Genomic DNA, 27,426 nt, shown 5'->3' with positions numbered 1-27,426 from the left:
ACTGGGTAAACACCAGCAGGACATTCAGGCTTTCCATCCAATCAGCCACAGGTGAAACGTAAGCACTAGTGCTCCATGCTCTAGGTTTCCTGAATCAAAACCCTCAGTCTGCCATGACCTGATCCCAGCAGCCGCTGCTGACTCACTCAATCCCCACTCATGCCAGCGCTAGCGGCAGCATACTCTCAGAGCTGGGTTTAAAGATTCCTCTTCCTCTGAGGACTGGCCTGACCCCCATTTCCCCATTTGGCTCTCACTTCAGTCTCTTCAACACATCAGTCCATCTCTCTATTTAACTGAGTTCCTGGGACCCTCTCCTTTGGCCTCTCACATTATCCCCACTTTATTTCCTTGGACATGATATCTGAGACTGTACCCTTGGCCCATCCATCAAGGCTCCCTGAACGTGTACCTTCATGAAAACAAAAACTAATCTCTCCTGCCTCCCACTATATCTGACACAAGAGTAGGTGATTAATATTTAAATGCCTTCAACGGAGACCCAAACATGAATGCATACACTTACTAAATGTATATAAAAAGGCTGAGTATGTAGCAGCTTAAAACATGCCATTTCATTCGTTTTTATCATCAAATGGAAAAGTTATCAGTACCATCAGAGCTGACTAGAGGTACTGTGACACCCTATTAAAGTGACTTAAGAGGAGTCACATAGAGTTATTTTTGTTTTAGTTTAACATTATTTGGTTTTTAAATGAAGGCTTCATCTTTTCTACATCTTATACTGTATTTTGAAAACTGAACCACATTCTATCATTCTTTTCAAGAAATTAATTTTTCAGTTTGTGCTTAGAGTAAAAATTCAATGTTAAGAAAGTTTATTTCAAATATATTGTGCGTATATATATCAAATACCCAAATATTATCTCCCCTTCCAGTGCTCTGAATATCATATGATCACAACATTTGGAAGTGACATAATAAGGCCAGGTCTTGCAAAGATAAACAAAAGACAGTCAGTCCTCTTACAAAGACCACTTTTTAAACACACATGCTGATGATGTGTTTTCCTGTATTCGTATTTAATCTCGTTTTTCTCCCCACCAGTGTACAGGGCTATTCACTCCCCTTTCAGACCACGGGCACCCGACTTATACCTCTGCCCAGGTATGGTGTCACTGGGTCAACCAGCTGCATCCCTGGATTTCCCAGCAGGCACTGAGGTTCCTGGGTATCCAACTCATGCAATGCACTGTCCATCTGTTGCCCTAACTCCAGGCTACGTGACCAGCCCATCTGTGCCCATCCACGTTAGGAGCTGCCTCGCTTATGAACACGTGCTGCTAGTGCTGTGAGATGTTCTCCCTCTCCCCACCCACTTCCTCCCTCCTCCACTCCCCTCCCCTAAGGAGCTAAGGAAATGCTGCCGCTTCTCCATTCCATGGATCTTGGGCTACATGCAACTTACATCATTTTCACCGCTAACTGGAATTCTGTGCCCTGTATACCTGGCCCGGGCACAGAGGCACCAAGTAGCTTTTGCTCATTGGTCACATGCGATTCTTCACTGACAAGTAGAGCTTTTAATCTGCTGCAACTGGTCCAAATTACAGAGTGCGCCCCATTCATCAATGACTCACCTACACACAGCTGCTGACTGCTCCCATTTCCTTGCCATCTATTCTGATAGATCCTATGGTGTCCCCTTTGTCTCAGCAGTGTTTGTGTCCAATCCATATATGGAAACAAGCCAAAGCAACGAGGTTGTCTTTTTCTTTACCTGAACCTCCGAATCTTACACAATCTCAGGGAAACAGCTCTAGCCCCACCCCTGCCACTGCCTTCTGAAGCTTCTGTGTGGAGGTTATCTGAGTATAACAAAGCAGAACCGTGAGCAACAGAGCCACCCATCCATGCACGAGGTAAGGGGGAGGCAGGCAGAGCCCGAAGCACCAATGCCAGGGAACACCAGGGAGCAGAGCAAAGCTACAAATTCAAAGAGGAAAACCCAGGGGAGCAGCAGCCACAATTTGCAAAGTCAGAGAATGGAAGATAAGAAACACTCTGTGTGACACTACAATGGTGGATACATGTGTACCTCTGTCCAAGCTCACAGCATGGACAACGCCAAGGGTAAACCCTAATGTAAACTACGGACTCTGGGTAACAGGGACGTGCCAGTGTAGGCTCCTCAACTGTGACAAATGCACCATATGGAGGGGGGTGGTAACAAAGGGGAATCCATGGGGTGGGAGCAGAGTGTATATGGGTACCTTCCTCTTAATTTTGCTGTGAACCTAAAAGTTCTCTAAAAAATAAAGTTTATTAACTAAAAACTGTTAGAGCCCCAAGCACCAAAAACAGATAGCTTTTTCCCATGCTGACCTCACCTGCACCCCCAGTAAGTGGCTTAGTCAGTTTATAACCTGATTCTCCAAGGTGGACAGATGGTTTTCCCTGGAGCAGTTTCAAGTCACCAGACACAAACCAACAAACCTTAAACAAGGTGACAGATTTTCCTTTTTTTCCCCTTGTGCACAAAGATATGCAAGTTCAGGCCCCTATGAGTTTCTGTCAACCTCCCCTTCAGCAGCCAGGCAGGTGTGCAGACAGTGGACTGGGTACAACAGTAGCCAACAGTTTCTTACCTGCAAGAAGGAGAAGGGGAGGGAAGACTTTAGAGTCAATATGATTGGAGCGCCAGAGCTGAAACTGCAAAAGTGGACAAAAACAAATGATTGGAAGAAACTGGAGGCCCTGGGCCTCTGCTAGAAGACTCAGAACTCACACAACAAAGACTACACTTAAGGCTCCTGGAGACATCTCAGCACCTAAGTACATTTCTGAGAAGGCAGAGAATAACAGGCCCCATTCGAACGTGTTCCAGCACCTTATCTCGGGATGGTCTCCCTGACGACCCCAGGAACTCTGTGACTTCTAGTGTGCAGCCTTAAAGCAGGCAAGAGTGTATAATGCGGTCAGAAAGGGGAGCTCCCTCTCATGTGTGATGTGGTCAAGAGGTCTTCTTCCCTAGTGCACAGAGTATCAGGAGGTCTTCTTCTGTAGTGTATAATGTGGTTGGGAGGTCCTCGCCTTTTCAGTGTATGTTTCAGCTCAGAGTGAAGCTGTTCCTGTTCCTCAACTTCTCTCCAACTTGGCCCCAAGGAAGCACCTTCCTGACTTAAAGAACAATGACAGTGTTAGGGATGCATGCTCAGTTGCTCAGTCGTGTCCAACTCTCTGTAGCCCCAAGGACTATAGCCTGCAGGCTCCTCTGTCCAAGGGATTTCCATGCAAGAATACTGGAGTGGGTTGCCATTTCCTTCTCCAGGGGATCTTCCCAACCCAAGGACTGAACTCACATCTCCTGCACTGGCAGGCAGGTTCTTTATACCACTGAGTCACCTGGGAAACCCTTGTGTAGAGGGAGCCCACCCCCACCCCCCACTAATCAGAGTATTTATCTTGGACACCGTGTTTTAATAATAGACCTCTATGCAAAATTTTCAAGAGAAGAAAATATCTGAATGCTTATCAAAAGCTGTACCCATCACCAAAACAGATGACCTCTAAGATATGCTCAATGAAAAGAAAAAGAAAATCCATGTTTCTATAGGTTAAGTTCACCTAAATAGTTTCAGACTATCAGAAATTTTTAAATAAGCCATTTGCTAAACTCTATTCCTGCAAGAACTTCCTTGCTTAATATATGCTGAAGTATCCTAAAATGTTCAAGAAAGGTGTGTGAAAATGCATTTATTGGAAATGGATAAAGAAAAAGCTTAGAAGGAGATGGTCTGAAAAACAAACTCTGTTTTCTTCCAAGGAAATGCCATCAAAAGAGATGGCGCTAATGAGATGGGTCAAACTGGAACCCATTATACAGAGCGAAGTAAGCCAGAAAGATAAAGACCATTACAGTATACTAACACATATATATGGAATTTAGAAAGATGGTAACGATAACCTTATATGCAAAAAAAGAAAAAGAGACTCAGATGTATAGAACAGACTTGTGGACTCTGTGGGAGAAGGCGAGGGCGGGATGTTTCAAGAGAACAGCATCAAAACATGTATATCTAGGGTGAAACAGATCACCAGCCCAGGTTGGATGCATGAGACAAGTGCTCAGGCCTGGTGCACTGGGAAGACCCAGAGGGATGGGGTGGAGAGGGAGGTGGGAGGGGGGACTGGGATGGGGAATACATGTAAATCCATGGCTAATTCATTTCAATGTATGACAAAAACCACTGCAATGTTATAAAGTAATTAGCCTCCAACAAATAAAAATAAATGGAAGGAAAAAAAAAAAAAAGAGATGGCGGGACCTCTGACTAGCGGGTGACACTATGAGTGACCTTCTGCTCCAGAGGGCTTGGCACCTCTATAGGCAGGAGCGACAATGCTACCCTATTCACAGACCTGTGACAAAGCTCAGTCACTGGAAACCTTGCACAGATCTTATAAGCCAGGAATAACATAAGCTACTATTATAATAATATTCTGGCCACCTGATACGAAGAGCCGACTCATTGGAAAAGACCCAGATGCTGGGAAAGATAGAAGGCAGGATGAGAAGGAGATGACAGAGGACGAGATGGTGGGATGGCATCATCAGCTCAATGGATGTGAGTTTGAGCAAGCTCCAGGGGATGGTGAAGAACAGGGAAGCCTGGTGTGCTGCAATTCATGGGGTCTCAGAGAGTTGGACATGACTGAGCGACTGAACAACAGCCATTATGATAATATCTGTTGAGAATTTTATGTTGTAAACTGTCCTAAACCCAAGATGGGCACCATACAAGTTACTAGTTCTTGTGACTTTTTTTAGGACTATTGTAACATTAATAGTACTGGAGTCAAAAAAGCATCCTATCATTAACTAGAGGGAAGAGAGAGAAAAATAAGAAAGGGAAGGAGAAGTAGGGAGAGAACATGATGAGAAGAAGAGGAAGGAGACAACTACAGATAAGAGGGTCCGACCCTGCTGTGGGTGAGCATTCTCCTCAGAAAGCCTTGGCCACAGAGCCAGGGCACTGGCTCCCAAGCACAGAGTGAAGAGACTGGGGTCCGCTCTGCCTCTCAGCGCCCCCAACGGACCCTGCAATTCCATGCATCAGAGACGCGGGGTTATGAAGCAGAGCCTGGCCCTGGGGACTGGGTGACCCGTGACTGCCTCTCATGCTGACCAGGCCCCAGCAGACCCGAGGCTGGCCTGGCACGCAGCGGTGACAGCCTGATGCTGCCCTGTTTTGACTGGGCGATTCGCTTGCACAATAGGCACCCATGTTTTCGTAAGAGTCCCTTGCAGTTTTAACCTGGCAGATGGGGCAACCACTGACCCAGGTATTTATTTCTGATGTCACTCAGACCAAAAGAAAAAAAAAAAAAACAAAAGAAAGAAACCTCATTCTCAAGTTTTAAAAATTGTCAGTCATTATGAAGTAATTAAGACCAAAAGTGTTACATAAAATTCCTCGAGCAGCTCGACCCCCCCTAAGATTTTTTCCTCATATTACATTACGACTCCGTTAGATGTGATTTGAAAATAATGATGCAGGTATATTCATCAATTGCTTTTGTAATTATGTTTTTTTTTTCATTTATTTTGATTAGTTGGAGGCTAATTACTTTACAATATTGTAGTGGTTTTTGCCATATATTGACACGAATCAGCTATGGATTTACATGTATTCCCCATCCTGAACCCCCACTCCCAACTCCCTCCTCATCCCATCCCTCTGGGTCATCCCAGTGCACCAGCCCCAAGCACTTGTGAAGTAAACCAGAAAGATAAACACCAATACAGCATACTAATGCAAATATATGGAATTTAAAACGATGGTAACGATAACCCTATATGCAAGACAGAAAAAGAGACACAGATGTATAGAACAGACATTTGGACTCTGTGGGAGAAGGTGAGGGTGGGATGATATGAGAGAACAGCATCGAAACATGTATATTATCAAGTGTGAAACAGATCGCCAGTCCAGGTTGGATGCATGAGACAAGCGCAATTATGTTTTAAGAACTGCTTGCTATAGCAAATTCCTCTTCATCTCCCTCCTAAATCTCTGAGAATATAATCCCAAAATAATGAAAGAACAATCTATTTCTAGTGCTGAGTGAGTATAATGTTTTTACTATTGTTCCTTCTCATTTATTTTCCATTTAAATGGCCTATTCAAATTTTACATCAGATATGCCGAAATACTGACACATGTAACTACTTGGAATCTGTCGGCCTATTGACCTTTGACCACCACACCTGTTTCCAACCGTGAATTAAGCTGCTCAAGGAGAGAGGTGATGGAAAAGTCAAACAAGCTAGAGAAAATGAAAACATCAAGGACATAAGAAGAATATACTGAACACACAATATCTTCAGAAAATCTATAAAGCATCAAAATTCACTCATCAACTCTCCTCGTAAATGGCAAACAACAGAAAATAATACAGAGGAGTCCTTGGCCGCTAAACACGGCAAGGAGGGAAGGTCATGAACCTGAGGAGCCGAGGTCTTGTGTTGCCTCCTGTCTTGATGCTTGCCAGCTGTCAGCCTTTGAAGCTATAGAAATATCTTCCTCCTCCCTGTGGTGCCTAATACTGGATTGAATTATTGTAGCAAACTCGAAATATCTCTAGCAAAGGGTGCTCAGGTCTATTTTGTTCCAACCCTGGGAACTTTGGACAGCCTGTTAGCATGGTGGCCCCATGGCTGTGTGAGCATGAAAGACCACGTGACTTTGTCAAGCCTCTGCCCAGGTTCAGGCACTCTGGTTCTGGAAGCCAGGGGTGAAGAGCATGCTGTGGAGACCAAAAGCTTCCCCGAGTTCAGTAAGAGTGCATGAATGTGTCATTCATCTTCACAACGTCATCTCTCTGATAGACTAAACGTCAGGAGTAGACGTGAGAGAGATGGTTCGTGAGGTCTTCGGGACCGGCTTGGTGGACAAAATCAATTTGCAGGCTGTTCCCAACTCCACAGGCCCTGCAGGTCCACTGCCCAGATCGGAAACCAGGCCTAGGGAAGCTCTGAAAGAGAGCGAGGCAGTGACACCCACTGGTCGATGACTTCCTTTTTTGTTCCGAGGCTGAGGGAAATGAGAGACGCCAGCACACAGGTTAACAGGAGAGGCTCCGGCAGGCTTTGCCGTCACACCCTCAGCTCTGCTCCTGGCTGCGCCTGGACTCAGCCCCGAGGACATCCAGTAACGTAAGAACTGACTGTTAAAAACATCCCAGCGCTCGCTCGATTTTTTAAAAAACAAAAATCTAGCTTCACTGAAGTGATAACCAGGACTTAGTTGACAAAAAAATAATGATCTCTCGAAATCTTAACATTTTCAAACTCAACAGCTACATCCACTCTGAAATCTTGATTCCCATCCTCACTTGAAAGGGCATGATGAGTGGACAGGCTGTATTTGGTCCTAGGGGTTATAACTAGGAGTCACAGGACCCCAACCTCAGGGTTTGCTTTCTGCCTGGTTGTTTGAGAGGGTAAGCATTTTCATCCTGCCTACTACAAGTTCAAGGTTAACATTACGTCTAATATAAGAGGAGCAGAAAGTGATCAAATTGCTTATAGCAAGAACTTGAAGAGCAGAATTCTTGCATTTTCAGGGATATGTCAATAACTTAGTAATTTACCTTGACTGACACTGAGAAGAGTACAATAGGACTTAACTATGCACTAACGAGAGACTTAATGTAGTCTGCAAGGAATTAAGAAAGAGTTCTATGTTGCTTGGTAAAATCTGCTAATGACAGAACTCATTACTACTTTGGAAAAGAATGGGGTCATTAATCTCACGCAAGATACACAGACATGTACATCCACCCAAACACTTCAGAAATTAAGTCGAACTAAAAAAGTATATTGAGTTTCTTCTATTAGTGGGGAAATTACTCAGTGCTTTGTTAGAGCTCTTAAGCATGGAGGAAACCAGGATTTGCATTTGGAGAGGGAAACACAGAAGAGGAAAAGAAGACATCGGCTTTTGTTTGTCGTGTCATGCGCGCATTCCGTGTGCTGAGCCCATGACCCTGCCAAGCGATGCTTCCTGACCCACTGCTTTTACCTTTAATATTCCCAAGAGCTGGAGTCACAGAAAACGTATGTCCTGGATTTGCTACTCCCAATATGACAAGATTTGATTTCCAAATAAGAACCTCACCATAACTCTATGGGCTTCATAAATCAGCAATACCCCCATTTTATAAGAGAGGCAACTCTTGGAGGACAAAGAGTAATATGGCTTTGGCATGGACATCACAGTGGGAGGTGACAGGATCCTCCCAATCTCTGCTCCTCCCAAGCCCCGGCTCTTGCTCAAGACTTCTACCAAATGCACTGTGTGAAAATCCACCAGAGTCTTCTGATGATAAAGAAAAATGTCTGGGCCTCTGCGTTTCCGTGGTGACTGTGTAGATCTCTAGTACGAGAGAAAGTTGTACAGCCCCCTTCAGGCTTCTGGGTTTGGTGCCACTTGGCTGTGCAGATTTCTAAAAGCTTCTGAATAGACTAATGAACATGGAATTGTTCTGAACATCTGTAAGCAAAATACGAAAAGATATTACCCAGTGAATGAACATCCTGGGTTTTCTTGCCAGAAATGGGGTTATTTGTGTATTAGGCTAATGCACTGAAATTAACCCAGAATGCTTATCCATGGCAGAATGTCTTTTCATATTTTCATCTGTGTCGTTGTGATTATAAAATGTAAGGATAATTCTCTATCAGGGTATTCAAGACACTGAATGGCCCAATTACTTCTAAAATCAACGTAGGAAAGCAACAGCATGCCAGTTAATCAGTTGGTTTGCATAACAAGTGTGCGATCTGTGTGAGTATGCATGCGTGTATTTGTGTATGTGTGTGTGTCTAAAACCAGGGTCAGCACAACTCTTTAAATGTGAAAGATCAAGCTTTCATCTGACTACAGAGAAAGAATTCTGGCAGACAGGTACTAGCATTTTTCAACTCTGTTTCACATACAATGATAGAGAGTACCTAGTACAATGTCTTGCATATACGGGACATTCCCAATCAATGGTGAATTTAATTCATACAAGAAAAGCCTACATGAAATTGAGGCTCCTCCTGGCCGTGCCCTGCCAGGCTTTTATGGGTTCTCCAGTGCCAGGCATATACTCAACTGTTAAGGAACACCACGTGAATGAATGAATCCTTGGAAATCATTTTAGGAACAGAATGATGACCACTAAGACTTTTCGGGACATCTCTTAGAGACAGATCTGACAAATGAGCAACAGTAGCCTAACAGTGGCTGTGAGCAATGCTACCCTGCATCCAAGTTGAGACTGGGTTCTTGGTGCAGGAGCTGGTGGTGGCCAGCTCTCAGAGGACTCAGAATTCAGGCTTAAAGTATCTGGCAAGGACCTCGCTGGTGGTCCAGGGGCTACGACTCTACACTTCCAATTCCGGGGAGCCGAGTTTGATCCCCAGTCAGGGAACTAAACTCCCACATGCCACAACTAAAGATCCTGAGGGGCACAACTAAGACCTGGTGCAGCTAAATAAAGACAAATAAAATAAATAAATATAGATTAAAAAAAAAAAAAACACCTGGCAGATGCAAGTTTCTCAGTCTCTGAGCTCCAGTGCTAATTGATGAATCTGAGAAAGGGAAGTTTAAGTGCCTATTATAGGAGGGTGGTCACTCTTAAAACAGGTTTAAATGAAATGATGGACACATGTGAGGGACAGGGGATCGGTAAGGAAATGCAAAGAGGGAACCACAGCCTTTGGAAAATCATGGCAACCAGGCTCCTGACTCTCAGCTTCGAAGGCCAAATTCCATTTCTACACTGAATTTAACAAGGTTAACCCAATATGGAGAGAATAACCTGTGTAGACTAAACTCATAATAGACTGATACATACATCTCAGGATAGCATCTTATTGAATTGGAAATGAGTGTTAGAACTATCTGGCTGGCCTTGTCTCCTTGCTCTTTCTTCCTGTAAATAACCTCCACAGGAGGACAAAAGATGAGAAGTTTCTATAGAGTATTGATCAGAACAAGCGGAGTTAGTGATAGAGCTTAGGAGTGTCATGGCGTCAGGCTCTGGCAGCCTGTCCAGCAGCCAAACCCTACAGAGCAACCTATGTGGGGTGGGAGGCAGCAGGACCTCCCCTTTCCCAGGCCGGCCATCAGGTTACTCGGAGGTCCTGAAGACCCGGAAGCCGAGCTCTCTTCTAAGAGACTGCCTATCTCAGCTCTGATGCGTTACAGGTCACACTTCGTTCCTAAAAGGTAACCTTGCAAATGCCCGAGGAACTGTATTCCGCAAGGATCTTCTACATGTGTCAGGCTTTAGATGCACACACATCACCCAACATGTAATAGACCCACTGGGGAATCATTAATGAATGTCCCCATGGGGACCACCTCCTCTCCTGGCTCTTACTAGAAGTCACAGGTCTTTTCCATGTGCCAAGGCACAATTCCAGTTCAGGTTTCTGAATTGCTGGGCCATACAGCAATAGCCACACAGAAACCCATCAGTCAGACATAAATATACAGCCTGTCTGGGAACATACCTGCTTTCACACTCACATGCATACCCACTAGCAAGCGGGCATGACCAACTTCATAAAGTGGTTCTGGTTCCATGGTTTGTGATCACTGATCTGTTCAACAAGACAATACTCATGGAAGCTCGGACACAAGGTCTGACTCCTGGAAGCACGTCCCAGGTGATCGCTCACGGCAGAAGGGAAGGGGAGCTAACTCTGTGGGCTTTGAGAACCCCTTCCTGACTGTAAGCTCTATAATTCTGAATCTGCCCCAAGAAATCTAATGGCACCTCAGACTCAGGTGCCCTGCTCTGGGAGGGAAGGAGGCTGGCACACAACCCAGGTCCTTAGGATTCTTTTCTGGAAGGAAAGGAGAAAGGGAGGGAGGGAGGAAGGAAAGAATACCTTTAAAAAGACTCCTGGTTGTGACCAATGTCTTACAAGCCTAACTGCAAACTCAAGAGTAAGCATTTGAAATAAATGCAAATACCAGAGCACAGACTAGTATTTCTCTCACATGAAACCTCAGCAGTGATTATACACCTTATCAGAGCCTGGGTTTTTCTCTCCTGCAAGGCAGACCCATCCAGGGCTGACTTGTTCAACAAGGCTTTGAGTACCCCAGGCCCCAGCAGGAAGGCTCAACCAGTACAACCTGTTTTCTGTTTCCCCCAACCCTCTCCTAGGTCAAAAACCTTTAATTAGCTGGCTACCATAATTACTCTAGCTGGGGACCTTGCTTGTTCTCCTTCCCTGCTATTCCCACAGATCTGTAGGCTCCAACACTTCTGGGCCAGACAGACCTTTCCATCATAGCCTCTCTAGGCCTTTTTGTTTTTCTCTTTCATGATCAGAACAACAACAACAACAAAAAGCCTGGGGAGAGAAATCATTTCTCCTTCTGTGTCTGGAAAAGACCCTGTAACTATCTTTTTCCAATCAGGAACAAGTTTCCATGACAACCATGCTTCCGGATGCCACCACTAACTTAGCAGGTAGTGTTCACATCAAATAGAGAGTTCTTTACCCACCTCCGTGATTTCTGTATTTCACCATTGCTACAGGCCTCTAACGTGCCAGATGTCAGCATGAACTATATCTTAAAAGGGATTTTTTTCCTTTTTCCTTGCAAACATCAGAAAGACCCAAAAGACTGCTTGCTATTTTCCTTACAGTAATCATGAAAAAGCATACCAAAAGGTTCAAAAGTATACATGAAAGAAAACGTGGGGAGGAGGGAAGCATAAATAGGTGGATGGAGAATGGCTGGGCCATGATGACAGCTGGGTGACTTACACCACGGTCAATGGCATAAGGTTTGAGCTAAGAGCTAAAGGTCGGGAGATATGACCCTGGCTAAGTCACTTATTTTCTCTGAGCCTCAACACTCCCTTTGTAAAAAACAGAAACTGAGACCCTTCATGGGGCTGTTTGAAAGACTGGATGGAAAAAAAAGCAAAGATGAAAAAACTGCTTGAACGCTGTTTGGCCAGTAGCTCAGGGGAAAAGAACCTGCCTGCCATGCGGGAGACTCAGGAGATTTGGGTTCAGTCCCATATCAGGGGGTCGGGAAGATCCCCTGGAGGAGGGAATGGCAGCCTGCTCTAGTAGTCTCGCCTGGGAAACCCCACGGACAGAGGAGCCTGGAGGGCTACAGTCCATGGGGTCACAAAGAGCTGGACATGTCTGGCACACAGTAGGAATCAACAAAGGGCAATTATCATGTTGTTCTTATGGTGAAGAACTTAATTGGAGAGAGTCTGAGCAAACAGCAACCACAATATTCTAACTGATGATTAACATTTTGCTGGTAGAGAGTAACAATATAAGCAGTAGATATCTGGATGTTATCTTAGCAACCTTTTCTCTTAAGCTATTAAGTTGTGTCTGCAATTATAGGAAGGAATATATTCATTTCCATTCCTAAGACTTAAGAGGATACACCTGGGCAATCTCCAGGGTTCATCTGAATCTCTCTATTTATAGTTCTGCATAAGCTGTTTCATTTTGAAACAGAAGCAAAGGGAAAAAAAGGATTAACCATTAACATATTTGTCTGATATTCCATATTCTCAACTTCAATCAGAATATTTCACTTCTTCTCCAGAAGGAAGAAAAATAAGAATAGGAATATTTTTATGATATTTTCATTGTTGCACAGTTAAAATCTCACTTCAAAACCAGAATTCATATTGTAGCAAACAAATCAACATGCTCATTATTGAACAAATTCCTACACTGCAGTTCCTCCCTGCCTCATCCTCAGTGCCCTTAAAGAGCTGAGAGGGCCCTCCACAGATAATACCAATGTGAACCTTTATTTTTAAACAATGAAACTATTTACATATTTTAAAAAATCCTACTTCTGTCAATGTGATGGACTATATGCTAGATAAACTCTCTATTAAGAACTATTTAAGATAATAAATAAAATATTCTTTTTAAAAATGTGTTTTACAGTATAGATGTGCTCAAAAAATTCAAAACAGAACTATTATACAATTCAATGACCTCTTTTCTGGGTATATATACAAAGATAGAGAATTCCATGTCTTAAAGAGACATTTGGGTTCCTACGCTCACTGCAGCATTATTCGAAATGGCCAAGGTACGGAAACAATCTTAAGTATTTGTCAGTGAAGGGAAAAAGAAGACGTGGCACATACACAATGGAACACAACTCAGCCTAAAAATGAAGGGAATCCTGCCATGTGCAATAAGATGGATGAACCTGCAGGACATTATGCTAAGCAAAGTAAGCTAGACACAGAAAAGACAAATAGTGTACGATTTCACTTAGAAGTGGGATCTAAAAACACTGAACTCACAGAAGCAGAGTAGAATGGTGGTCACCAGGGAAATTGGGAGATGTTGGTCAAAGGGTACAAACTTTCCTTTATGTAAAATGAATTAGTTCTAGAGATACAGTGTACAGTGTGGTGACTATACTTAATATAGTATTATATACTTGGAATCGTCTAAGAGAGTAGATCAAAGGTGTTCTCATCACACATAAAAAAAGTTTGTAAGGAGATGGGTATGTTAATTAGCTTGATTATTAGAATAACTTCACTATGCATACCAAAGTATCACACCTTACCTCTTACATCTTATATTTACATCTTAAATCTATACCATTTTTATTTTAAAAATGAAAAATAAAAGTTTAAAAATAGAAAAATAATACGTTTTAAATGCTCCTGGAGCTGGCAGAAAGATTAAAAAAACTTCGAAGGCCAGAAACAATAAAACAAAACAAATTCCAGAAAGATAATTTGGTAATTGAGATAGAATATGTCATGGAAGCAACTGCCTATCCAGGTCAGCAAATATTTTTCTGTAAAGGGCCAGATCATAAGCATTTTAGGTTTCACAGGCCATACAGTCTCAGAGGCATCCACTCATATCTGAGACCGTGGCATGAAAACATTCACAGATAACATAAACAAAGAGCAAATGACTGGGTTTCAAAAAAATTTTACTTATATAAACAGACAGCAGACAGAATTTAGCCCGCAAGCCAGTTTACCAGTCCCTCATTATAGCCTGATTTTTAGTGTTTTTCCCTCGAGGAAGAAGTCTGGTAGATGACATACTTGTTGCAGGTGATAGAATGATGGGGTAATGGTCCCAAATTTCTTCACATCTCCCTGTAAACACACAGACTCCAGACTAGACCATGTGACTTGCTGTGGTCAATGGAACCGTGTAAGAGTGACACAGAAACGTGAAAAGTACTAGCAGAATGGGCTTGTTCTCTCTCACTGGTCCTCATCTCTGCATCCACCATAGTGTGAATTTACCCAGGCCAGTGTGCTGAAGACATACTCATCATCCTCATTACCCTAGGCGAGAAGAGGTGACGGCAGCAGCAATTGCCAGATATGTGATGAAGCCACTGATGACCAGTTAGCCCCCAAGTAACCCAACAGTCAACGGCAGTCCCAGGAATGAACCCAGATGAAGTCAGCAGAAGGACCATCCAGCTGAACTTAGTCTATATTGCTGACCCACAGAATCACAAGGTAACAAATGATCATTTTAGAGATTACGTTTCAGGGTGATTTTTCTGCAAGAAAAGCTACATGGCACATTCTGTAGGAAGTCTATTGTTTTCTAAAAACATAAAGTGAAAGGTCAGCAAGTATATTTACAGAAATGAACAAGAGAAAACTGAAAAAACACACAAAATATTTATTTCCATTTTGAAGATCCTGTCACCTGCCAGCAGAGATAAGTCCAGAAAGTCTTCCTACCTGAGCAGACTTCTTTGTAAGTAGGATTGGGAGTATAGCCTCCTGCATAACCAACTTGAGTTGAATATACACCTTTCAGGTTCCAGAATTTCCTTTCAGCTCCCCAGAAACAGCCCATTCCTAAGAAAAACATGATACTGGTTAGTCCTTTATAAAAACAAGGCAGTCATTGCATATCAGGAGCCCTGTCACACTAGGAAAAAGTTCTTCTTGTTATCTGGTAATCAAACATGAGTAAGATTTTATCTTTTAAAGAAGCAGAGCTTTTAACACCTAAAAAGAATTTTATTTAAGGTTATTTTCACAGAATGTCTCTTTGCTTTGTTATTGTTGTTCAGTCATTAAGTTGTGTCTGGCTCTTTTCGACCCCATGCACTGCAGCACACCAGGCTCCTCTGTCCTCCACTATCTCCCCAAGTCTGTTCAAATTCATGTCCACTGAGTCAGAGATGCTTTCTAATCCTCTCATCCTCTTGCTTTAGTAGTGTCAAAATTTTTAAAAACCTCAAATTTTAGTAGCTTGTAAAGTTACACCTTTTGAAATAATATAGCAAAAGGATAACTGCATTTGATGAATGATTTCCACACTCATTTTCATTATGGACCTGTCAAAACATAATAAGTTGTAGCAACAGTAGAAATTTATTTAATGATAAGTATCCTGGTCAGGCTTTCTTTAAAAATCCTAACAAAGGAAGGTAACACTCAATTACTGATTTAAATGGGAAAACATCCTCAGATCAAAACAGATTGACACAGTATTTGATTAACAATTTCACATATGTGTTCAGTTTGAAATTTTTTTTAATTCATTAGAAAATTTGGCAATGGCATCCCACTCCAGTACTCTTGCCTGGAAAATCCCATGGACGGAGAGGCCTGGTAGGTTGCAGTCCTTGGGGTCGCTGAGAGTCAGACACGACTGAGCAACTTCACTTTCACTTTTCACTTTCATGCACTGGAGAAGGAAATGGCAACCCACTCCAGTGTTCTTGCCTGGAGAATCCCAGGGACGCCGGAGCCTGGTGGGCTGCCGTCTATGGGGTCGCACAGAGTCGGACACGACTGAAGTGACAGCATCAGAAAATTTCATGTGATAAATCACTGCTCACCAAAAAGAACATTTTTCTGAGTTCAATTACTGAATATGATAAATAAAGAAAGAGACAGAGGAAGACAGGGAAAAAGACTAAGAAATAAAGGCACAAAAGTGGTTTTCCTCTCAGCTAGCACACATGTGCTCACACCAGTGGTTAGGTATTAAGATTCCTTTGAATATATGATGAAAACTAAGACCTATCTCCCAAGAATGCACATGCTTACACTCATCTAAAATGTTGTATTACATTTCCTTGTCTCCAGATAAAGAACCTTCCTTTTTCTACCATGAAATTCTAAACTTCCACAACTATTCTGTGGTCAATTTCTAGATGTAAACAAGATTACTGTCTTCCTCAAGTTTTATCTGGCTTTATTAAGTCATATATAATTAAAATACTGGGTAGAACAACAGTTATCAAATTAATATATGCCTCCTACTTTAACAATCACTAGATCTGTTAGATTTGATGACAGAGCTAAAAGAAAAATTAGAAGTTTAGTGAAATTCTTGACACTTGTTAATATTCTACTTTAAGAATTCAGAGCAACACCAACCAAAAACAAATGTGCATGATGTTATACATTATACAAAAATACACTTGCTCAAATGTGATGGGAAATATACTAACCAGAAATAGGCTAAGTTAAGAAATATGATAGAGCCAAATGATGAAATTTAATGCAGTAAAAAGTTACTGTTGTGGTAACAATGCAATATGGAAATATGTATATAATTGCATCATAATTAACCCAAAGCTAAATTTAAAAGGGAAAAAGACAATTTTAGGCATGTTCTTATTATAACTATGAAAAAATATTCATACCAAGATAGACTAGAAAGAAATACATAAAATCATAATCATGATTATATTACAGTGGTGAGAATATACAAACTTTTTTTATTTTTCAAGTTTTTATATAATAGGTTCACATTACTTTAAAAACACATACCTTTTAAAAAGGAAAGCAAAGAATTCAAAGAAAAAATAAGCATCTGCATTGTTCGAGTTACACACCACTAAATATCATTTTTTTCTGTTTACGAGTGAATTGTTTGCTACTAGTGAATGTAACTGGGCTTCCTTGGTGGTTCAGACGGTAAAGAATCTGCCTATAATGCAGGAGTGACTATGACTAGGTATTTACTCCTAAAAATTGACCATCCTCAAGTCTCTGGAACAAGGATTCACTATTAATTTTATTTCATTGCAGTCCTGAGATGAGGGGACTATACTAGTCAGAGTTTTCTGAAGAAACAGAACGAACAGGATTTAAACAGATCTACAGAGAGAGATTTATTATGAGGAACTGGATCCTAATTTATGGAGGCAAGGTGTCCCATGAGCTACAATCTGCAAGCTGGAGGCCCAGGAAAGGCAGTACCATAATCTTAGTCCAAACCTGTAAGTTTGAGAGTCAGGGAATCCAACGATGCGAATCCCAGTCTAAGTTTGAACACTGATAACCAGGAGCACTGATGTTTGAGGGCAAGAGGAGATGGGTATCCCAGCTCAGAAAGAGTGAATTCACCCTCCATCTCCTATTTTGTTCTATGCAGCCCCTCAATGGAATGGACAATGCCCACTTACCCTGGTGAGGTTGATCTATTCCATGTAACGACTCAAACGCTAAGCTCTTGCAGAAACCCTCACAGACACATCCAGAAATGATGCTTTACAGGTTTTCTGCGCATCCCATAGCCAGGTCAAGTTGACACATAAAATGATGGGTCACGGTAATGATGACAGGGAATCTCTGCAGAAGGACGGGTGAAAAGGGAGCTGGGCAGTATTACTGCACAGAAAAGGCCACAAAGCCATCCAGGAGATGGGCAGTGTGCAAGCTGGAGGCACCTTCGCCTCTGAAGTTTGGTCGTCTGTGGGGGTCACTGGGTAAAATATTTCTGTATCTCACAGCGCCTAACAGTGATGGTGCCAAAGAGCGCTGTGCACACTTCAGTGTTCTCCACGCTCCACACCTTGCTGTTGTTCAGCCGCTAGGTCGTGGCCAGCTCTTTTGTGACCCCATGGACTGTAGCCCTCCAGGCTCCATGCGGTTCTCCAGGCAAGAATACTGGAGTTGGTTGCCACTTCCTTCTCCAGGAAATCTTCCCAGGAGAGGGATCGAACCCATGTCTCCCTGCAGGCGGGTTCTTTACCGCTGAGCCAGCAGGGAAGCCCACACACGGTATATAACGGGCTATTTTAGCAGCCAGCTTACCCTGGTCACTGTCTACAGTCTTATTGTCTATGGCCCCAGAGTCTAAATCTCCTGCGTCTTCACTACATCCTCATGATACAGATTTATAAAACTTAAAATGACCAAAGAAAAATTTACTCAAGGTAGAGAAATATTTACCTCCCCCCTTTTCGTTTATTGGGGATCAAAAAAAGAACTCTGATAGAAAGGAGAATGAACTAGCTCCACCTGGGCAAAGGTCTCCAAGAGGGGTGTGGCTGAAATAATGTCCCAGGGTATATAACCAATGTTGATATTTCTATAAAGGTATTTAACTTAGGATAGGGGTGACTGTAAGAATAAAACTCCTTGAAGCAATCAGATGTTTTATCTAGTGGCTTCCAGTATAACCTAAGCATTCTTTTATTTGCGTTTGAGTATGTATGTGTTTAAACAAAGAAAGGCTGATTTAAGGCAGAATGTCTCAGAATTTATGGGTCTAGAAAGCAACATGAATATCATCTAAAATATGTTTTACTTAAAATATTTTATATTTTAACCTTTTATTATAAATAAACCAGATACAGAAAAACCACATGCAACAAATGTATATCTCAGTGCATTATTATACTCAAACAGTCTAGTGACCACCACTCAGGTCAAGATTTAGAACTTTGCCATCAACCCCAGGAAACCCTTACATCACCCCCCAGTCACAACTCCCTTTCTTCCCCCAAAGCTAACTATTGTCTGAATTTTATAGTATTTACTTACTGATGCTTCTTTTATCATTTTATCATTCAAGGTATCCATCCTGATACTACAGTTTGGTCCTGCTCATTTTAAAAAATCTGATTATGTCTTTAAAATTCTTTCAATGGACAGGCTCCCACTCCATTCTAATCCTTTAATTTATCCATTGAAGAAAACAAGAGCCGCTTGACCTGCAGAATTTCCCACAGTGTAGATGTTGCCGATCGTGTTCTCCTGGTGCAATTCAACCTGTTCCTCTATCCTCAATGTTTCCTGCAAATTTGCTGCTGGATCCAGAGGTGTGATCCACAAATTTCATCCTTTGGCAAAACTATGGGTGGTACTATGGTATATTTTTAACTTTTTAAAAGTTTTTCCAGCTTTATTGGCATATAATTGACATATGACATGTAAGTTTACTGTATAGAATGTTATCACATACTTGACACACAAACATACTGTGAAATAATTAAAACAATAAAGTCAGTTACACATTTATCACCTCACACAATTCCAATTTTTTGTAGTGAGAATATTTAAAACTTACTCTCTTGGCAATTTTCAATTATAAAGTATGGTATTATTAGCAAGTCACCATGGGGAATATTAGATCCCCAGAATTTACTCATCACTGGAAGTTTGTATTCCTACACAAATGCTGGAAACCACCATTGTACTCTTTGTTCTGATGAACTTGGCTCTTTCGTTAGATTCCAATATAAGTGAAATTATACAGTATTTGTCTTTCTCTGTATGACTTATTTCATTTAGGATAATGCCTGAAAGGTCAAGTGTGTGGTCACAAATGGCAGAATCCCTGTTTTTCATGGCTTTTTATGGTTTTTATAATGATTATTAAAATCATAATAGTTATTCCATTATGTTTGTGTATATATTTACACACATCGATAACACACCATTTTATCCATTAATCTGTTGATAACCACTTAGGTTGTTTCCATCTCTTGGCTATCATGGATAATGCTGAAATGAACACGGGAGTAGAGATATCTCTTTAAGACAGTGACTTCATTTTCTTCAGATATATAACTCAGAAGTGGACTAGTTGATTATACAGTAGTTCTATTTCTAATTTCTGAGGAACTTCCACACTGCTTTCCATAATGTACCAACTTACACTCCCACCAACAGGGCCCCAGGGTTCCCTTTTCTCCATATCTGTGGCATCAGTTGTAATGTATCCTCTTTCATTTATAGTTTTGTTTATTTGAACCCGCTCTCCTTTATCCTTGGTTAGTCTAGCTAAAAGTGTGTCAATTTTGTTTTCACTTTCAAGAAACCAACTCTTTGTTTCAATTATTCTTTTCTGTTGTCTTTCTACTCTTGATTTCATTTACTTCTGCTCTGATCTTTATTATTGCCTTACTTCTGATAACTCTGGTCTTAGATTATTCTTTTTCTAAATCCTTAAGGTATAAAGTAAGGCTGTTTACTTGAGATCTTTCTTTTCCTTCAATGTAGACACTCATCACTATAAACTTCCCTCTTGGAACTGCATCCTTCTACATGGATAACCAAGTATCCAAAATAATTATTGCTTATTAAATAATCTATTATTTCCTCATTTATCTCTAATATCATCTCTATCCTATGTCATTTTGAGTGATCCTGTTCTGGGCTATATATTATGTTCCATTCATTTGTCTATTTCTGTACCAATAACACACTGGTCTTCATTCATGTATTCAACAAATATTTATTCATTGCCCACCAGGTGCCAAGAAGTACTCTAGGCACTTGGAATACATGAGTGAATGAAACAAAGATCCTAATTTTTACAGTGCTTATACTCTAGTGGCAAAAGACAGATAACATACAGTATAAATAATAAATAAGCATGTGATATAGCAAGTTAGAGGTAAGGAGCTATTTAAAAAGGAAAAGAAAAGCAGAACAGGATCAGACGGATCAGGAGCGCTGGGGAAGGTGCAATGTTAAACAAGGTTTTGGGGTGGACCTCAAAGAGGCAGTAACTGCAGCAAAGACTTGAATGCAGTGAAGAGGTCACCCACTCCGTTTTCTGGGGCATGGGATGTTGTTGGAATAGAACAGCATCACCACAAAGGCGCTAAGAACAGCCTGCAATATCTGAAGTGGCAGGAGACAAGCCAGGATGATGGCGGAGTTGGCAGAAGCAGTGAGACATACAGCAGTAAGCTGGATCACACAGGGTCTCGGGGGCTACTGTAAGGACTTTGGACTTTACTCTGAAAGAAATGGTTAACCATGGCTAAGTTTTGAGCAGGAGAGGGAAATTACCTAACTCATGTTTTACGAGGTTCACTCTGGCTCTTCTCTGCTGAGAACAGGCGGGAGTGGACCGAGCAGAGAAGCAGGGAATGGTTAGGAAACTATTGCTGTAATCCAAGTGACAGATAATGGTGGTTTACACCAGAGAGCAGACACATGTCATGATCAGATTTGGGACACATTGTGTAGAACCAAAAGGATTTCCTGACAGCAGGGTTTGAGAGAAACAGAGAGGCAAGGATGATTCTAAGATTATTGGTTTGAGTAGAGAACAGTGTGGGTGGGGCAGGTTTGTAGGGAAAGATCGGGGTTGCAATCACTTGAATTTTAATGAGGTATAATAATTTGGTAGAGCAAGTCTTTATCACACACGTCTTCAAAATTTCCTTTGCTATTCTTGACTCTCTCTGTCAACAAACATAATACAGCTGTCCATTTATTCAGGTCTTCTTGGATGTCCTTTAATACCATCTTACTGTTTTCTCCATAAAGGTCTTATATATTTTTATTACATATAGTTCTGTGTATCTTACAATTTGTGTCACTGCTATAAACTTTCTATTATGCTTTTTTATTGGTTAGAGCTGGGATATATAAAACCCGCTGATTTTAGTTTGCTTTCCATACACTCGGAAAACTTAGAGAATTCTCTTCCTAGTTCTAATGGTTTTACGCTATGTTCTCTTTGATTTTCTATATAATACTTCATACAAATGACAATTTTGTAACTCCCTGTCCAATCATTATTTTCCTTCTTTTATCTCATCCTATTGCATTGGCTAGGACCTTCCACACAAGGCTGAATAATGTGGGTGATAGTAAAGAGCCTTGTTTCATCCTAATGTTAGTGAGAATGCTCCAATAAGGATGAGGTTTCCTAAAGGTTTTTGGCAGATATCCATTTTCAGGTTAGGAACGTTTCCTTCCATTCCGAGTTGTAAAGAGCTTTATGCCATGAATAAGTTTTGAGTTTTAACAATGCTTGCATCCTTTTGAGATGATCATAGAGATTCCAAATCTTTTAATCTCTGAAAGTAATATATCACATGTATAAGTTTTTCTGAACCATCCTTCAATAAACCTTACCTACTCATAATGTATTTTTAAATGAAGGAAACACTTTTACTAATATTTTACTTCAGCGTTTTCATTTATGTTTGTAAGGAAGATACGTCGTAATTTTATTTCCTTGTACTACCTTGTCCACAATTAGAATCAAGGTTATACTGGACTCATAAAATGGATTGTTGACACTTTTTTCTTTTTTCTCCTATTTAACACTGCATTAGAAAAATGTATTTGGTCCTTGGAGCTATAATAAACCTTTCTGAACCACCTAGACCTTCTGTCTTTGGAGAGGAGAGGGGAGGCATTAGGAAAAACTTTAATTGTTTCACTGCTATGAGTTTATTCAAGTGGTCCTATTTCTATTTCTGTTTTTAGACATTTTCATCACAGAACAAAATCTGGCTTTCAGTGATTCCTCCCCTTTTTTAGTTTTCTACGTCTGCTCTTTCTTTACAATTATCTTGTTATACAGTTTACTTTTAGTCTGTTCCTTTCCTAGTTTCTTGATATGAATACTTAGGTTGTTTATTTTCAAGGGTTCTTGTTTTCTGATAAATGTCTTTAAAGCTGTACATTTTCCTCTGAGTCTTGCTTTAGATGCATCCCGCATACTTAAATACGTGGTACTTTCCTCCTCACTCTTTTCTAGATATTTTATGATTTCCAAGTTATTTCCTTCTAACTCAGGATTACTTAAGGATATAAAATTTAGCTTTCAAACATATGGCCTGTTTTTTACACTGTCTTCATTTTTGGCATTGCACTTAGAGAACATGGTCTTTATTGAGTTCTTTTGAAATCTGTTGAGACAGGTGAACCTTGGAGTCTTGGAGCATAAGAGGTGTCATTTACAGAATATAACAAAATGACTCTTTAAAGAATATTTTATCTTTGGGACTCCCTTGATGGTCCAGTGGTAAAGAATCCACCTGCCGATGCAGGGACACGGGTTCAATCCCTGGTCTGGGAAGATCCCACATGCCATGGAGCAACTACACCTGTGCATTGCGGCTGCTGAGCCTGAGGGCCACAACTAGAGTCCAAGCACCGCAACAGAAAATCCCACACGCGTAACTAAGCCCTGATGCAGCCAAATAAATAAATAGAAATTATATCTCTTAAAAAAAATGTACATGTGTAGTGACCCATGTTTCTTTCACATTTTATCCAAACGCTCCCTCTCTTCCAGCTCTTTTCCCTACCATCAGACATTACTCAGAACAGAGCCATGTTCCCAGTCATCTCCAGGGCTACCTCCACGAGCAGGATCTCAGAAAGTCAGCCAGGACAGCTAGAGCGACACAGCCATCCCACTCCTGAGATCACAGGCTCCCCCTCTTCCGCAGCTGCTTTACGGTTTGAGAGCTCAAGCTCACAGAGTCACTTTGCCTGTTTTAACTTGCTGTAAGGTCCACATCTACCCTTGCCTTTTTATGCCTTTAAAGCAGCCTTTTTCTATACAGTTCAAACCATGTATCATCTATCTGGGAATGGCTCTGAACCCACAGGTCTAACCCCTGACTACCCAGCTAAGAAAGCTTTAGAAAGATGCATTTCCAACTCCCTGCTGTGTTATCTCCACCTGGAAGGCCCACTGACATCTTGAATTCAAAACATCTAATACTTAATTGACCAACCAAGCCAGCATCTTGTTTTGATGTCTCTGCTTTAACGACACTGGCATTTTCCTAGACCCTTAACAGGAAATCTGGGAGTCACCGCTATCCTTCCCTTTCACTTGTCCCAGCCTCAGCAGTTTCCCGGTGTCCAGACCCTCACACAGTCATCCCTTTGCCACCACCGTCCTAGTTCCAACCAGCTGCTGCTTCTTCAACTGTCCTCCTACCTCAGCTTTGCTCCCTCATCCCACCTACCGCTTGCAAGTCCATTTCCATCACAGACACTTTCAAATTTGTCCTTTGTCTTCTTTAGAATCACGAGTAGGTAACATGTAAGAATCTTGGGACTTGCCAGATGGTGCAGTGGAAAAGAATCTGCCTGCAATGCAGGAGCCACAGGAGACTCAGGATCAATCCTTGGATTGGGAAGACCCTGATAGCTTACGGTGAACGGTGTCAGATTCGTGATCTCCAAAGAAGATTTAACTTCGGGACCAGGGACCAGGCTTGATCACTCAAGAGCTTTTGTATAGCAGGGTTTTATTAAAGTATAAAAAGGGACAGAGAAAATTTCTGACATCGACGTCAGAAGCGGGGCGGAGAGTGCCCCCCCTGCTAGTTTTAGCAAGCTGTTTTCTGTCTGTTAGAAAGTTATTAATCAGATAAGACACTACCTCAAAGCTGAGGGAGTTTCACCAGGCCCCTCTCCCACAAAGTGCATTTTTGAGATAGGATGGCACGAGGTGTGTCATCCCCCAGCCATAAAACAATTGATATCAAAACTGGTTTGTTGAACTATTAGCAGCCAAAAGTTAGTCTTAGGTGGAACCATCTTGAAGAAAGGCAAATTCCAAAGCAAATACATAGTTTCATTAACACAGCTTAAAAAAAAAAACATTTCCATAAGAAAAATGCATTGGTTAGCTCAAGGTTTGAGAAAAGTTAAATCCAGGTGGAACCAGGTGTCATCATAGCAACACAGAATTTTAAGAGACACTTGCAGCCTATTTCCTCCCTTTGGAGACCCCTGGCCTTCCTGCCTGTTAAGCTCTCCATCCCCTGGAGGAGGGCATGGCAACCCACTCCAGTATTCTTGCCTAGAGAATCCCATGGACAGAGGAGCCTGGCCAGCTACAGTCCTCGAGGTCACAAAGAGTCAGATTCAACTGAGAGACTGAACACACACACACACACACACATCATATTAAATAACTCAGTAAGATGCTTTACTTATCACAACTTTTACTTGAAAACTATTCAATTTTAACACACCTTCTTCCAAAAAAAAAAAACCATACAGCAATCAGAATCTGATTGATATTATCAGCGTTTGGTGACAGTTAATTACCTTCTGTCCACGTCATTCCTAACACTGTTCTAATTTTATTCAGTAGTCTTTGCAGTCTCTTCCCAAATTTAAAACATGTCCATATAGACACATACACCACACCGCGCAGCTGTTCCATGATGAACGCAGCTCCCGGGTCTTTATACATGTTGCTCTGTTTCACCCTCTACCCTGGGAATAGCCTCTGAAGAGCAGTAGATCTTTATTCACGAAGAGGATTCAAGAATGAGAATTCCAAGGTTGTAAGGGACCTGATCTCTCACGTAGCTTAAAGGCCTTGCTAGTGTTTTTTTTTAAGATTTTTTTTTTTTGATGCAGACTATTTTTAAAGTCTTTATTGAATTTTTTACAATACTGCTTCTGTTTTACGTTGTGGGTTTTTTTTTTTTTTTAGCCCCAAGGCATGTGGGCTCTTAGCTCTCTGACCAGGGATAGAACCTGAAACCCCTGCATTGGAAAGCGAAGTCTTAACCACTGGACCACCAGGGACGTCCCAAGACCCTGCTATTAATATTATCAAAACATTCCTCAGCAAAATGGCAAACAGTTGAACTGCCATTAACCTTGAAGCAGTCCAGTCCAACCCTGCAGATCTAACGACATTTAGGAAGCTCTTTCCTCCACTGAGCCAAAACCCTAGAGTGCTCCCTCCTTCACTCTGATCCTCTCCTGTGAGGTCATACAGGACAAATTTAGCCCCTCTCCCTCAGGACAACTTTTCAACCCTCTGGCCATCTGAAGGCTCTGGTAACTCCATGAACCTCCTCTTGTAGCTGATTACAAGCATCTCCATCTGCTCCTCATTACACATATTTCCGAATCCGCTCACCAGGAGCTTTCCTCAGAGCGTGAACAGTGTGTCTGGGCCCCTTCAAGGACAGTGGAGCCTCAACCACTCCCCAGGAATGGGCTGATGAGGCAGTGCTGCCCTGGACAGGATGACCCTGACCGTGCCAGCACTGGAAAGCCTACAGGCTTCACCAAACCAGCTCGTTGGAAGCATCATGGTCCTCCCAGCTACTGGAAAGCAAGTGGTTGCTACTGGATTAGAGGAAAATCAATGAGGGGTGGACAGCAGCACCTCGATTCAGGAGAAGCACGCTCTTGTAGAAAATTCAAGTATTGTAACAAATCCAAGTACTGTAACAAACTCAAATGCACAAGGCTGAAGACCAAGCCAGGTTAGAGTGAGCGGTCCATTTTATCAGGGCCTGACAAATATGTTCAACAGCTCGCCTGAGGCGAAGAAAAGAAAGACTTAAGGAAAAAAAAAAAAATAGCATTCAATTTTCCTGGGAAGCATCCTTTAGTATTTCTCTATTTCCTAGATATGTCTGTTCATGGGCCCTGCCTTCTCTAGGCACTTGAAATTTTGTTTTCCCTTCTACAGTGGGTGAGAGATTGATGGAATTTCAGTGAACAAATGAACACGACATTTGCCAGTGGGTGCTGATTAACACAGCAGAAGGCCTTCAGTTCTAGCTGAGTCCTAAGAGAAAATGTAGGACATGTGGAGGCGGAAAAGAAATTCCAGATGAAGGAATTTTCCTGAAAGGCTGCCCAGATAATCTGCAACCACAAAGTACAATGGGACCCTCTTCTTATCTTTCCTGAGAAACAGAAAAGCATTAAAGGGAGGCTCAGGTCAGCCTGGATCATTCCACTTCATCAAGAAGGAATGGTATGGTACAGCTGGGAGGACAGTTTGTGAAAATCATATCTATGGTTCTTGTTGCTCTTAAGATAAAGCACAATTTGCTTAACCCAGCTAACTGGGTGGGTAGTGATGCCAGCTAACCACAATGAGGATAAGTTTAGCAGAAGAAAGAAATTATTATCTGTTGAGTGCCTACTATGACCACTGTGGCCCTATAAAATGCACATAGTCTATACCATTGAGACCTGCCTTGTGAGAAAGTTATCATTATTTTCATTTAATAAATGATGATTCCAGGATACAGACTGTAATGATTTCCTAGTGAGAAATAGAACTAGGATCTGAACCCAGGTCTGAGTCCATCTCAATTACACTGTCGCCATGGAACCAGAGAAGGAGGAACAATGCCTTCTAAAAGGAGTTAAGAGTGTGAAGTGGGAACACGGGTGGCCTTTGAGAAAAACAGATCTTCCCCAATGTATATTCATCTATGTTTATTAACTTTTATTGTTGTTGTTGTTCCATCACTAAGTCTTTACGCCCACGCAAAACTTTATTCCTTGGTCCTGATTTGAGCCTTGCATTTGACCCTCCAGTTTTGGCATTTATCTTGACTACTTCCCAATAATATTTCATCAAATTTAGGCTATTATTTCCTCAAAAAT

General features: G+C 41.6%; 1 protein-coding gene across 7 annotated transcripts in view; it reads right to left on the bottom strand.

The window, feature by feature from the left end:
• MSRA (methionine sulfoxide reductase A) overlaps nucleotides 1-27,426 on the bottom strand; it is a 357,066-nt gene that overhangs the window by 166,674 nt on the left and 162,966 nt on the right. For 5 of the 7 annotated variants that reach the window (XM_070480654.1, XM_070480653.1, XM_070480652.1 and 2 more), the window contains one exon: nucleotides 14,767-14,886. The exons of the other annotated variants lie outside the window; for them this stretch is intronic. In XM_070480654.1, the coding sequence (XP_070336755.1) occupies nucleotides 14,767-14,886 (120 nt within the window). The remainder of the gene's footprint in view (nucleotides 1-14,766; nucleotides 14,887-27,426) is intronic. 7 annotated transcript variants of the gene reach the window in all.

The sequence above is a fragment of the Odocoileus virginianus genome, chromosome 18 (genome assembly GCF_023699985.2).
Source record: "Odocoileus virginianus isolate 20LAN1187 ecotype Illinois chromosome 18, Ovbor_1.2, whole genome shotgun sequence".
Lineage (NCBI taxonomy): Eukaryota > Metazoa > Chordata > Mammalia > Artiodactyla > Cervidae > Odocoileus > Odocoileus virginianus.
The sequence above is the reverse complement of the archived record's forward strand: the minus strand, read 5'-3'. Positions and strand labels throughout refer to the sequence as shown.